Source organism: Saccopteryx bilineata, chromosome 1 (genome assembly GCF_036850765.1).
Source record: "Saccopteryx bilineata isolate mSacBil1 chromosome 1, mSacBil1_pri_phased_curated, whole genome shotgun sequence".
NCBI lineage: Eukaryota > Metazoa > Chordata > Mammalia > Chiroptera > Emballonuridae > Saccopteryx > Saccopteryx bilineata.
In genome coordinates, this window is record NC_089490.1 from 96483347 (window position 1) to 96498312 (window position 14966).

General features: G+C 43.2%; 1 protein-coding gene across 1 annotated transcript in view; it reads left to right on the top strand.

Annotated features, from left to right (window-relative positions):
* Nucleotides 1-1872: 1872 nt before the first annotated feature.
* Nucleotides 1873-14966, top strand: part of ANO2 (anoctamin 2) — a 348314-nt gene continuing 335220 nt past the window's right edge. Inside the window, exon 1 of the mRNA XM_066261651.1 lies at nt 1873-1983. Within this exon, the coding sequence (XP_066117748.1) occupies nt 1962-1983 (22 nt within the window). The 5' untranslated portion in view covers nt 1873-1961. The remainder of the gene's footprint in view (nt 1984-14966) is intronic.

Below are 14966 nucleotides of genomic sequence, written 5' to 3' on the forward strand. Positions count from 1 at the left end.
CCAACTGCCTGACTGGCCATAGCCTGAATTTCTCCTCCTGTTTACAGATTTGACGATTCACTATTAAGAAAAAAGCAGAATCAGAAAGGCTGCATGCTTTGTTTTTTAAAAAAAAAAAAAATGGCCGGGAACAGTAAAAAGAATGCAGAAAGAGAAAGTGGCGGGGGCAGTGGGTATGTCTGGCGGCCTCCCGGACTGCGCAGACCTTCCGAGGGCCTGGCCTGCCTCTGCTCTCGGGCTTGCTTTCCTGCTCACCCTCAGACATGATGAGACAGACTTCCTCAAAGTGAGAGTTTGGGGGGCGGGTGAGTCTTGGGGAGGGAATAGATAGGGCTAGGGATAAGAAAGTGCTGGAGGGAGAGAAGAGAGGGAGTGGATAAAGGAACCCCAGCAGAAAATTTCCCACTTGTCTTGGCAGTGCAGACATGGAAGTGAATGGGAGGGGGTTCTGTCTGGGAGAGAAAGAAGCTGAAAGGCAAAGTGTTTTGAGCACAGGGTCTGGAGCAGGCTGCCTGCTTCAGGACCCTGCTTACCCTTAGAGGCAAGTTGCTTGATCCTTTTTTTTTTTTTTTAACTGATTTTGAGAGAGAGAAACATTGATTTGTTGTTCCACTTATTCGTGCATTCATTGGTTGATTCTTGTATGTGACTTGTCCAAGATTCAAACCCACAGCCTCAGCATGTTGGTACAATGCGCTAAACAACTGTGCCACCCAGCCACGGCCGCTTGACTTATTTTTTACACTGTCGTCCCCTCACTCACAAGATAGATATCCTAGCCGTAATTACCTCACAGAATTGTTATTGAAATTACATAGTTACTGTGGGTTGAAGGTCTGAGACAGTGCCTGAGGAAGAGGAAGCCTGGCACAATAAACAGGGGCCCTGATTACTCCTAGTGAGCGGAATAAAGCCTGGGACTGGGACGTGAAACTCAGGGTTTTCCTGCTGCTGTGCCCCTGGCTCATTCCGTGCTGTCTGACCCCCTGTACTGCCACGGGCTCCTCTCCTACGAAGTGGAGAGATACTATTCTTCCCACTGGAAGGACAGTGGTCATAAATAATACACTTGACTTGAACATAATACCTTTTCATTTTGGGGGTCCCAGATACTAAGGAACTTGTTAAGCTCCAGGGAATCTTGGAATTGTAGATTGCATAATCCAAAACGGCCCTTTGGAAGCCTTTTCTTCCATCCCTTTGCCCATGGCCAGGCACCTCACTGTTGCAGGGAGATGGCAGGCCTCTTGTTCTTTTGGGACAGGGATTCCACAGTTTCCCTCCTCAACCCTCTCCCAGGGTCTCAGCAGGCAGCTCATCTACAACCTACCCCTCCTCCTGTCTCCCTCAGTCCCTCCTCCTGTCCTGCCTGTCTCTTGTGTACCTATTCCTTGACTCCTGCTCCTTTTGGTCTAGAAAGAGGTGGGGACAGCTGGCAGCCGGCTGAGTAAGGGCAAGTGTGCAGGGAGCGTCCCACTCCCACCCCAAGCATTTCCCTGGACAGGGCAGCAGAAAAGGAGGCTTTGCGGGTGGGATTGGGAACTAATCAGCCAGAGGGTTCATGAGATAATCCGGCTGAATATTCACACCCGGCCCAGGTTATGAGGCACCGCCCCCGGGTGAGGAGAGCGGAGAGCGGGCAGCATTTACAGTCTCGCTCCTCAGCCCCGTTAACCAGGTGCCCCACACTCAGCCCTACCGCGGAGCGAACCCTCTTCTCCACGTGGCACTGGCAGCGCCCCTGCGCCCAGGGCTCGGCGGGAGAGCCCCGCTCGGCCTCCCGCGGCGTCGGCCGGTGGCTTGGGGAGGGATTGGGGAGGAGGCGGCGGCAGCAGGCAAGGGGCGGGCACGTCCAGACCTAGCTGAGCCGAGATGGAATTAGCCCCGCAGCGGAGTAAGCCTGTCCAGCTGCGAGCGCAACAGCGGGGCAGTCTAGGTTTGGCGTCCTGTGTGCTAGCACCATGGCCACCCCCGGGCTGCAAGGTGAGTCTACCCTGTTGGGGACCCAGGTCCTGGACATATGGCAAATTGTAGGAGGGAGAGGGGCTGGGGGCGAAGGAGATGACATCCTAACTCCTACCCTTCGGGATCGGTGACCTCAAGTGAACCTGGAGAGGGTGGAGAGGGAAGCTGATTCCTTTGCCCTGGGCGTAAGGGAGCAGAGGGTCGCCTGAGCGATTTCTGTTTCATCCAGGAGAGAGAAGGTAGGACCAGAGGCAGAGGGTTGGGGCAGGGGCCTTTTTGATGATTGACTACCGATTCCTACTTTAGCGATTTTGCCTCTCCTGTTGCATGTGGTTGGATGTTTCATGTTGAGGATAGGCGAACAACTAGCAGAGTTTAATTCAGAAACAGTCCACTGAGTGCAGAGGTTCAGATTCACCCCCCAGCAAACTGGACATGGGCCTCCCTGGAGTGTCCCTCCAGTTTCAGGAAGACTGCTCCCGTCCTTGCCCAGCTCTCCTCAGCAAGGGCGCTTGGCGCTCAGGGTGCAGGGACACTGGGCACTCTTTCCCAGGGGTTTTTCTTAGAAGAACAGCAAATCAGGGTGGAGTTTGGGGGAGGAGGACATTATTCTGCCTCACCTCCCAAACTATACTCAGCAGACAGATGTGCTAGGGCAGGGTTGATCTTGCCTGGAGCAGGGATTTTGTTGGGTGTCTTGTTTCTGGTGGCTCTTGAGAGAGCACAAAGTGAGGAGGTGCCCTCTCCGTTGGCATGATCACTAAGCTGGAGGGACTGGAGGGTGTTGTTCTTTGTGAGCAGGTGTGGAGAGATACCTCCAGAAGCCACATGGACCCCGGTCCAGGACAGAAGGTCCCACTGAGCAAGGTTAGTTCTAAATCCAAAGGCAAGTGGCAGATGGAGGGAAAATCTTAGACAAGGTCCAGGCCCGCCCAGAGGACGCTGATACTCTGGGTTCTTCACCTGCCTGGACTTTGGTGTTGGAAGCAGACATCAGAGCCCTTGTCCAACCTTCGCCTTCACCAGCTGCTGGATACCAGTGCCTTCTCATTGTATCTTGCCATGCACCCATCATTTTGGAATCCAAGGTCCTGATACGGTCCGGTCTAGCAACCTCCTATATGCTCTGAATTGCCTCTGTGTGGGAACCTGGGCCACTTTGCTGGCTGAGTGAAGAGGCTGTGTGGGGGGAAGGGTGTGTTTCGAACACCAACCTCAGGTTCTGGTCCAGTTTTCATGTGTACCTTCCCTGCCATCTTCCATTGTGGGCAAGGCTGGAGGCCCAGAGGCCCTGGGGCCTAAAGTGGAGCTTGTCTATCATTTTCTCTAACGAGCCTGATTGAATGCCAAATACTGTACTCAGTGCTGGACTTACAAAGATCAAGGAAGGCACACACCCGCTGTTCTAGACCTTACATTCTAGGTTCTCGGTACGCTAAGGTGATCTGACTGTTTTATTTAGCAGCTCTGTGCACTGTTGTTGGATATAGGAAGGAGGAGATGGGCTCAAACATGGGCTTGTTCAGACCACAACAATGAAATCAGCCCTGTTCTTACTTTCGGCATTTTAAGATGTACTAGACGTACTAGAGGTCTTTCTTTGGTTCCTACTGACAACCTTGCCCTTCCTCCAGAAATTTTAAGAAAATTATTTATTTTTGCCTGGCTAGCAACTCTCCATCTAGGCTAACTTCTGCTGAAACTACTAAAGTATGGTAGTTCTTAGCTGGCGTCAGATCCCCCTTCTGCTTAACAAACACAAGAATAAAACACACCACCTTTAACGCTGCCTTTTTTTTTTTTTTTTTTTTTACAGAGACAGAGAGAGAGTCAGATAGGGACAGGAAGGGAGAGAGATGAGAAACATCAATTCTTTGTTGTGGCTCCTTAGTTGTTCATTGATTGCTTTCTCATATGTGCCTTGACCGTGGGGCTACAGCAGACCGAGTGACCCCTTGCTCGAGCCAGCGACCTTGGGTCCAAGCTGGTGAGCTTTTGCTTGAACCAGATGAGCCCGCGCTCAAGCTCGCGACCTCGGTGTCTCGAACCTGGATCCTCCGCATCCCAGTCCGACGCTCTATCCACTGCACCACCGCCTGGTCAGGCCGTTTAAAGCTTCTGACTTGTTCACTGACAAAGGCATAAACCCCACTTCAGTTGTCACCTGTCATTCCTAAGCACATTAAAAATAGCTTTTTAAAAAAATTAAAAATGATAATACATGTTTATTGTGAAGAAAATTTAAATACAAATGCATAAAATAAAAGTTTTCTGTTTTTAATATTTTGGTAATTATTCTTTGACCTCATTGCTTTTTAATCCATCATGATTTTTGCTTCTATCAGATACGTACTTCTATTTATTATTTGTCATCAAGCATTTTACAAGAAAGAAAAACTTAGATGTAACAAAACTTAAAACAAGGATAAATTAACACGTGTCAAATAATGAGGGATTGAGAGCATATTATTATATCACAAGACCTAGACTAAGAATAGGTACTGTAATTGAGTAAAAATTTATCTGTGAGCTTCCTGACAGCCAGGTCAGAAAAGAGACACTAAGTTACTTGGCTCTCATTGTTTAATAAAAGGAGATGAGTTCATCAACATTAAATTTTAAGAAGAATGTCATGGTGGTATTTGTGATATTTATGTAAGACATTACCCAGCATAATGAGCTATAGTTTTATTAATAAGGTTTTTGGAAAGTATATTATTTATCACATGAGCATTTATGATATGGTATCTGGTTTTATTTTAAAAAGGTATTTCTGTTTCATTCTTTTTTTTGGTTCATTCTGTCTTATTATATCTTTTTTTTTTTTTTTTAATTTATTCATTTTAGAGAGGAGAGAGAGAGAGAGAAAGGGGGGAGGAGCAGGAAGCATCAACTCCCATATGTGCCTTGACCAGGGAGGGAAATCAGGGTTTTGAACCGGCGACCTCAGAATTCCAGGCCGACGCTTTATCTACTGCGCCACCACAGGTCAGGCTATTTTTTTTAATAGACTTTTTTTTTTTAATTTTTAAAGACTTTATTCATTTTAGGGAGGAGAGAGAGAGAGAGAGAGAGAGAGAGAGAGAGAGAGAGAGAGAGAAGGGAGGAGCAGGAAGCATCAACTCCCATATGTGCCTTGACCAGGCAAGCCCAGGGTTTTGAACTGGCAACCTCAGCATTCCAGGTTAACGCTTTATCCACTGCACCACTACAGGTTAGGCCTGTCCTATTATATCTTTTTAAAAAATGCTTTTTGCAAACCGTTAGATAGCCAATGAATGAGTTAAGCCTCTAATTTGAGAAGTAGTGGCTTGCAGCATATAGAAACTTCAGTGGTGAATAGTCCTTTTGGACCAGTGGCTCTCAGTCATTTCCCCACCCCACCCCCACTCTGGAAGAGAGGGGTGCAAGGCACTTCCATCAGGACCAGCTGTTACCCAAGTTCCCCTGTTCTTCTTCTCCAGCCTGAAGAATGCCCTTTAGCATTTCTCGAAGTGTTCTGCTGGTGCAAATTCTCTCAGCTTCTGTTTTTCTGAAAAATGTCTTTATTTCACCCTCATTTCTGAATGATAATTATATTGGGTAGATGTAGAATAATGGGTGACACTGATTTTTTTCCTTTCAGCACTGTAGGTGTCACTTTATTGTCTCCATGGCTATGATGAGGTCAGCCTTAATTCATGTTTTTATTTGATTCATTCTTTTGTTTGTATATAATATCTTTTTAATCTGGTAACTTTCAAGATTTTATTTTTGGTTTTGAGCAGGTAGATGATTATGTATGTATCTAGTTGTGATTTTCTTTGTCTTCTTCTTGCTCAACTTTGCTGACCTTCTTGACTCTGGAAATCATTGTATTTCATCAAATTTTGGGATGATTTCAGCCACTATTTCTCCAATTATTCTTCTGTTCTATTTCCATTCTCTCCTATTTCTGGAACACCAATTATATATATGTTAGACTGTTTGATATTGGTCCCATTGGTTCCTGAGGCTCCGTTAATTATTATTTCATCGATCTATCTCTAACTTCATTGATCCTTTCTCTACCTTTTCCGGTTGCTATTAAGCTCATTCAATGAATTTTTCTTTTTAGTTACATTTTGTAATTTTCAGTTCTAGGAATTTCATTAAAAAAAATAACAGCTTTATTGAGACATCATCAACATACCATAAAATTCACTTTTTAAGAGTATAAGATTCAGTGATTTTTTAAAGCATGTTTACAAAGTTGTGCAGCCGCTCTCTAATTTTAGAGCACTTTCATCTTCCCCAGGAGGAACGGCTTCCTCACTGGCAGCCATTCCCCTCTCCCCACCTTCCACCTCCTGGCAGCCGCCACGCTGCTCTCTGTCTCCATGGAGTTGCCTCTTCTGGCCGTTTTCTGTGAATGGTGCTTGTGTTTGGGTTCTTTCACTTAGAATAATGTTTTCAATGTTCAGCCATATTATAACATGTATACATTCTTTATGTATTTTACAGCTGAATAGTATTCCTTTGTATGGCTATATCACATTTGTTTATCCGTTCATCAGTTGATGGACATTTGAATTTCCACTTTTTGCTGCTATAATTAAATGCCGCTATGAACTTTCAATATAAGGTTGTGTGTGTACAAATGTTTTTATTTCTCTTGGGTATATACCTAGGAGGGGAATTGCTGAGTAATATGGAAACTCTATGTTTAACTTTGTCAGGAACTGGCAGACTGTTTTCCAAAGTGGCCGTACCATTTTATATTCCCACCAGCAATGATGAGGGTTCTAATTTCTCCACATCCTCACTGACACTTATTATTACTCTTTTTAATTATACCCATCCTAGTGGGTGATGTCTTGATGTGGTTTTGATTTGCATTTTCCTAATGACAAATGATGTTGAACACTTTTTCGTGTGCTTATTGGCCACATGTTATATTTTTTTCAGATCCTTTGCTCATCTTTATATTAGGTTATTTGCCTTTTTATTGTTGAGTTGTAAAATTTTTTTATATGTTCTAGATATAAGTCTCTTATCTGGTATATGATTTATGAATGTTTTCTCTCATTCTGTATAGTCACTTTATTAATGGTGTCTTTTAAATTATTTTTAATTCTGATGAAGGCCACTTGGTCTATTTTTTTTTAAATTTTATTTATGCTTTTGGTAGAAAAGCTAAGAAACCATTGCCCAGCCCTAGGTTAGGAAGACTTACTCCTATGTTTTCCTCTAATAATGTTACAGTTTTAGCTATTATATTTAGGTTTATAATCCATTTTGGAAAAGTTGATTTTTATGTGTGATGTGAAGACAGGGTCCAACTGCATTCTTTGGCATATCGGTATCCAGTTGTTCCAGCACTGTTTCCCGTTTCATTCCCCACGTCCTGCTACCCTTGTGGAAATCCAAGGGCTGATTTCTTGGAATCTCAATTCTGTTCATTGGTCCATATGTCAGTCCTTATGTCAGTACCATAGTGGCTTTATAGTAAGTTTTGAAATCAGCAAGTATGAGGGCACTTATACTTGTTTTTGTTTATGTTTGTAGTTTCTATTTCACTATACTCACTAAGAGTGTACTTATCTTTACTATTAAAATATACTTATGTTAGTTGCTTTAACATAAGTTTTTGGGCTTTGTTGAGATCAGTGTGTGTGTGTGTGTGTGTGTGCGCGCGCGCATAACCAAGTCCTATTTATTTTAGCAACATAAACAATAGAACTAGGAAGGAGAGATGGGAACAAGAAGCCTGTACCCTTGACAAGACCAGATCCAGCACAGACTCTGCTGTGTATGTGAACAGGGCCAACCCAGCAGCCTCCACCAGCCTTTTCCCGTGAGGACAACCTGGGTGTGAATCTTCCATGTGGGTGGGGTGGGGTAAATTGGCTCCTGGTCCTTCTGAACTAGGTGAAAAATGCCAGAGTGCTATATCAGTTTTTATTGCTTGCTTTGTCTCTTTCATAGATCACTTATTCTTGTTTCTTTGCATGTCTAGTAAGTTTTGATGGTAAAATGATCATTGTCTGTGATACAACATTATCTTCCTCTCAGGAGCATTGAAAATTAAAAAAAAAAAAATTCTAGCTGGCAGTTCAGTTACTGGTTGATTACTTTGAGTTTATTTAGGTTTGGTTGCTACTTCAATAGGGTATATTTGTGGATATTCCAAGGTATTTTCCAAGATTCTGTAACTTAGTAAGATTCAACTTCTTAACTCTGTCTCCCCTATTGATCTTTCCAGGGCTTGCTGTTAGGATTTTATAGGAACAGTCTAAAATAAACTTTTCTCTACTGTTTGGTTCCTACCCCTAAAACGAGGCCCCTGGTGTCTCTGCTGGATGCTTGGAGTGTTAGGGCATGGTAACAAGGTCTTTCTGGCCAAGTGGAATTTTAACATCTCCCAGTCCTGTTTGACTTACAGCATTACTGTTCTGATCTCAGTGTTGTAGCAGCCTTTCTGGTAAGCCACACTCACACCCACACACATACACATACATTTTTCTTTTTTGAGAGAGAGAGAGAAAGAGAAGCATCAACTTCTTGTTCCACTTAATTGTGCTATTGATTGTTTTCACATGTGCCCTGACCAAGGCTACAACCGGAGACCCTTAGGGTTGAGTTGGCACCCTTGGGATGGAACCAGCAACCCCAGAAGAGAGCTGGTGACCCCCAGGCTCAAGGTAGTGACCTTGGTGCTCCAGGATGATGCTTTATCTGCTGTGCCACCAGCTAGGGCCGCCACACATATCTTACTTATCCTCTGCCTGTGTGGCCTTGCTCCCAATGACTCATGAAGGATCTCCAAGGAGACGTCAGAGAACCTTCCTTCACACAGATCCCTCTCCTCCTGTACTCTGTTCCATAATTTCTAGCCATTTTAGCTGCTCCAAACCTTACTGGTTTTTTTGGTTCAGTGGGTCCTCCTTGGTCTTTTTGAATTCCAGCTTCCTGAACACCAGTCAATAACTTTTCTTGATGAGGCTACACTTGAGTTTTTCTTCCGTCAGGGATGGCTTTTCTGCACTGATGGATAGTCGGTGCCTGAAAATGGCTGACTCATATATTTGTCCTGTTTTATATTTGTTTTTGGAAGAATGTTTACCCCAGTACTAGTTATTTTATTATTATAGGAAGCAGAAGTTCTTGTCAGCAAGCTTTTCATCAAAAAGTATTGTGTTAGCCAACAGTTTCAGATGTAGGTTGTTGGCAAGGGCCAGACATGACAGTACTCTCTAATATTAATTCAAGAGTGATTTAGAGTGAAATTGTTTTATTTACTTATTTTTAATGAGAAACTAAGATCCCAATCTTAATTCCTGTCTTGAGGGAGAGCTGGACTGTGGGACTGCCTGCAGTCAAGGCCAAAATTTTTCTTTAAAAACAACTTTGGTTCAAGAAAACTTGAACTCAACAAAGTCAAAGCTAGAGAATTCTATACCACCAGTGTAGAAGAGAAAACTTTGCCCCCAAATCCCTCTCTACTCATTTGCCAGCATTTCATTTTAAAATCTACTCTTTCACTGAGCACCTACTGTGAGTCAGACTGCCAGAAGGGTCAAAGACAATCTCCAGTCCCTACTTTTGAGTATCTCTACCCATCTGTGGTGTGCAACAGTGTGAGGGGTTGTTAAATCTGTCAGGTTGAGAGAAGTCTGGGAAAGGCTCTGTTGAGCAAGGCTTTGATGGAGGAGTATTTGACATAGATGGTATCTTAGTGAGCTGACTCACTGTACTTGTAAGTGGAGTTATTTGTTTTTATCTACATTTATCATGAAAGGCACTATATTTGTTAGGGTATTGCTCAGCTAGTTGCTCTGACAAATAAACAGAAAAATACATAATGAGTAAACCACATGACAGTTCATGTCTTTATTTTATTTTATTTTATTTTTGAGAGAGAGAGAGACAGATAAGGACAGACAGACAAGAAGGGAAAGAGATGAGAAGCATCGATTCTTCATTGCAGCATCTTAGTTCTTCCTTGATTGGTTTCTCATATGTGCCTTGACTAGGGGTTTCCAGATGAGCCAGTGACCTCTTGCTCAAGCCAGAGACCGTGGGCTCAAGCCAGCAACCATGGACTCATGTCTGTGATCCCATGCTCGGGCTGGCGACCCTGCGCTCAAGCTGGATGAGCCTGCACTCAAGCTGGTGATCTTGGGGTTTCGAACCTGGGTCCTCTACATCCCAGGCCGACACTCTATCCATTGTGCCACTGCCTGGTCGGGCCATAACAATTTATGTCTTTCTAAAGTAAGTGTCTTGGGTGGATAAACAAGTTGGTGAGGTGGCTCTTCCATGGGGTTTTTCAGGGACCCAGGGTGGAGGTTCAGCCAATTTCCACTATGACTTCCCAGGTGGCTCTGAGAGTTGCCATTGCAGCTATCTAAGAGGGGAAAGAGCATGGAGGAGCACGCAGGAGCACGCAAGGGAGATTTACCCTGGGTCAGGCCTGGAGTAGCACGTGGCACTGTTCACATTCCTCTGGCTGGAATTCAGCCCTGTGGCCACATGTAATTGCAAGGGAGGTTAGGAAATATGGCCTAGCTGTGAGTTCCGGAAGAAGAAGAGAACATGGATTTGGGAAAGCAGATAGTAGATTCTGCCTATCAAAAATGTTAAGTTTGGTGTGGCATAGTCAGTTATTTTACTGTATTAAAGGTACAGATTTACCCACTTGTCTCCTCAAGTAGGCTCTAAGACAGGGGTCCCCAAACTTTTTACACAGGGGGCCAGTTCACTGTCCCTCAGACCGTTGGAGGGTCGGACTATAAAAAAAACTATGAACAAATCCCTATGCATACTGCACATATCTTATTTTAAAGTAAAAAAACAAAATGGGAACAAATACAATATTTAAAATAAAGAACAAGTAAATTTAAATAAACAAACTGACCAGTATTTCAATGGGAACTATGGGTTTGCTTTTGGCTAATGAGATGGTCAATGTGCTCCTCTCACTGACCACCAATGAAAGAGGTGCCCCTTCCAGAAGTGCGGCGGGGGGCCGGATAAATGGCCTCAGGGGGCCACATGCGGCCCGCAGGCCGTAGTTTGGGGACCCCTGCTCTAAGATCTTCATGCTTTCAGCACCACAAACAAGGCAGGGGAGGAATGTAGTAAATACTTATTAAATAATTTTTGAATAAATTAATAGTAAGCTGGTATGATAGTAGTTAGCCAACAGATTCAGTAGCTTTTTTTTTTTTAATATTAAAAAAATGTTAAGTGATATCTGGCTAGTATGAGTTAGAAGAAGCAGATGAAGACATTGTGAGTCTTTTCTTTTAAATGTGAAATATAAATTCCACTTGTCCTTGAAACCCAAGCAATTTGATTCTTTTGGATACTACATAGAAAACTGACTTCTTGGGGAATTCAAGCCTCTGAATTTAAGTATACATCCTTATTAAATTAGTACATTGGGTTAAAGGATAGAGAAAAAGAAAAATGATAAAAATAATATATATGAACTAGAGATATAGTTTCACATTAAAAATATTTCTTTTACTAAAGATTTCATTATGAAGGATTTAACCAAGGTGCTTAGTTCTGGGACTTGGATATGAGCCTCTGAAGTCAGGTGGAATGAAGAACTTCTACCCAAAGGCTACTTTTTAAAAACATTGCTTTCCAAAGGCGTGCTCTATTATGATGGTCTTATACACATATCTTGAGGCTTCTCCTGGAATTTCACATGTCTCTGTTATCAGTGTAGAGGAACATGCTTGTGTATATATAATATATATACACACACTGCTTGCAAAAATTAGGGGATCAGGGAACATGCAGATACTTCAGTACTTTCAACCTTTTGTATAGTGCATTTTCACCAGTGAAATAAAAGTTGGTTTTGTGTCTCATTTGCATAATCAAACAACTTTCTCTGAAATGTCGTTTGCTTTTCTGATGTTCTTGTTTAACAGACTCCTCCATGTGCCAGGACCAGGATCCACCCAGCAAGTCCCCTACCGGGTGATGCTCTTCCTGTCTAGGCCACTGCTCTGTTACTTGGCAACCGAGCTATTTTAGTGCCTGGAGCCATCCTCAGTGCCCAGGGCCAACTTTGCTTGAAATGGAGCCGTGGCTGCAGGAGGGGAAGAGAGAGGGGAGGTGGGGGTGGAGGGGTGGAGAAGCAGATGGTCACTTCTCTTGTGTGCCCTGACCGGGAATTAAACTTGGGACTTTCACAAGCCAGGCCAATATTCTACCACTGAGCCAATCAGCCAGGGCTGCATCCATTTATTTATTTTTAACACTCAGGCCAAGGCAGGTCTTTAGTTCTAAATATTTATCTTCACTGTGCTAAATGGCACTTCATTTTATGTATCTTCAGCTTACCTTATTTAAATTCCAGTTGATTCTTTTTTCTTTTAATATTTTAATACCCTTGTGACTAAATCTGTGCTCACTTTTTAAATTCTGTTATGAGTCTATAGACCAATGATCTCAATCCTAGTGGCACAATAGAATCACCCCAGACAAATCGAGGTGGAGCCCAGATGTCAATATTTGAACCTGTGTAGTTGATTCCAATCTGCAACTATATGTCCATCTGTTCTCACCTTTCCCAATGGCTGAATCTCAGTATTTTAAGCCTGGATTTCCATGACAGCCTCCTCCTCCCCACATAGTGGGTCTTGTTGCTTCTGTTTCTTCTTCTCCAAACTGCTTCTCCTAGTTCTGTCCATTTGAATGTGGTGATCATAACTTCATTGGTAGTCAAATGAGGACAATCTTGCTTTAAGTAAGAGCAATCTATATTTGGATAGGCCACAGCAGCCTAGTAGAGGTAGAGTTATGAGAAATTAAAATAAAATATGTCTCTTAAGCCTCCGCCCTCCCACCCCCACTTATTATAGAATCTCCAGTCCTCCTTAAAGTCTGACCCAGCAATTACTACATGTGAGTTTCTCGGAGTGTCTCAAGTGTGTTAATGAACATTCTTCAAGCTTCTACATGGTGTTATCATCTTAGTTGATGCTTGCTGTTGGGACTTCCCCTTTCCCAAATTGTGGGAAGGTCCTTGCCCTGTTCCCAAAGCTGATTATGTACCAGTCCCCATGCTTAGGGGAAGGATACAGTGCTGAACAAGATGGGCACTGTTCTAGTCCACAAGGAGAGCACAGTCTAACAGATGAAGCTTACTGTCTATATGATGTGAACTTACTTATGACAGTAACAATGCTGTAACAAAGAGATCTGGGATATTTTATAAAATTCTCAGGTTCATCAATATCCCTCACATCTGCTGAATCCCTCTATAACTCTCAGATCTCAACCACATCCAAAGGTCTTGGCAGCCTGAGCGGGGTGCTATGATTGGATAAGCTTGATTGAAGAGGTTATAACTGACTAACAGAACAGTTTTGACCAATTATGTTGTAGACTCGCTACTTCCTCATAACAGAGAGGGATGAGGGACATTTGTACTTTAATCTCATCTGCCACACTTCAAAACACAGTGTACGATGGGATGCCAATGAGTAGGTTTCATTTGGGCAACTTATTCAAGTCCCAATCTCTGGATTTTGCCATTGAGAAAAGCATTTCCCTTAAATGAATTTCTTTTTCTTGCCTTTGTTTTTAGGATTTGGGTCTGAGCATTGACTGAAAATGCCATTTATTAAATGGACTTTTTAAAAGAGTGGAGAATGTTAAGACTGTCCAGTCAGGAAGTCCAGACTTATCAGGTTTCTTGGTTGTCCCTCTTCCTTTGCACAGAATAGCCTCACGGTTAAAAGTGTGTCTCTTACTAGTTGGTGACTTTGGCAAATATGCCTGATCACTCTATGCCTCAGTTTCCTCATCAGTAAAATGAGACAACAATAGTTATGAGATAACACTTCTCATAGGGTTATCCTGATGATTAAATGAATTGATAAGGTAAAGTGCTTAGAGCAGTGTCCAGCACACATAAGATGCTGGCTGTTAGGGTTGTTATACCTGTTGTTTTGATTAGGGCAGGTCTGTAATCAGTTCAGAGGGGAAGCCACTCTGTTCAAAGTTCACTTATAATAAAGGAGTCCTTAATTCCTTGCATCATTACCTCCAAACATTTGCTGAGCTTCTGTGGCATCCAGAGTGTTGTGCTAGGAACACACAGACATAACAGACAGGTTTTCTGAATGTTTTGAGGACTTCCCTTAGCAGTTAGGGAAGGCTTGGTGTAGGAGTGAGACTTTATCTGGATGAGACAGACAAGTGGCAAGAACATTCCAGCAGGAATGACTGCATAAGCAAAGACAAAATGAGGATCAGTTTAGAGATAGGTTTGGCTGAAGAGGAATGTTCTTATCTGATGGTCAGAACAGGCAGCAGAGATGTAACAGCCAGATATGGAAGTCTTTGAATGCCAAGTTGTTTGTAACTCTTAGAACAATGGAGGTTTTTGAAGGTCAGAATGAACAGTGAAATAAAAGTTTTATGAAGGGTCACCTGTAGCAGCAAAGAAGTTAGGGATCTATTCAGCCAGCCAGCCAGCCATCCTTCCTTATCCTGACACCTTATTTAGCTTCAAGGTAGCCAGGTATCTTTCTAATGTAATTCTAATTATGTTGCTTCCCTGGTTATAATTCTTTAATGTTATTGTAACTTTTGACCTCTGCACATTAACAGAGTGGGGAGTGTTATTGGTATAGGATGGAGAAGAGATGTTTAGGGGCAGAAGGGAGAACAATTATAAAGACCAAAGATAAGAAAAAGCAAGTCACCTTCAGGAAGCTGCAGATAGTTTAGTCTCTCTGGAGTGTGTGTGTGTGTGTGTGTGTGTGTGTGTGTACTGACAAGCACGAGACGATTGATACTGGGAAGGTTGACAGAAAAGATGGTAAAGGGCCTTATAAGGCATGTTAAAAGTGTGTAATAAGAGCCAGAGGGGTTCGTTCTGTGCCCCTCAAACCCCACCACATCGTTGGACACTAGGAGGACTTTGCGGTGGAAAAAGAGCAGGACAGGCAGGCGCTCTTTGTTCTCGTGAGGTTGATGACTCGAAACAGCCAAGCCCAGTGGCTTCAGTG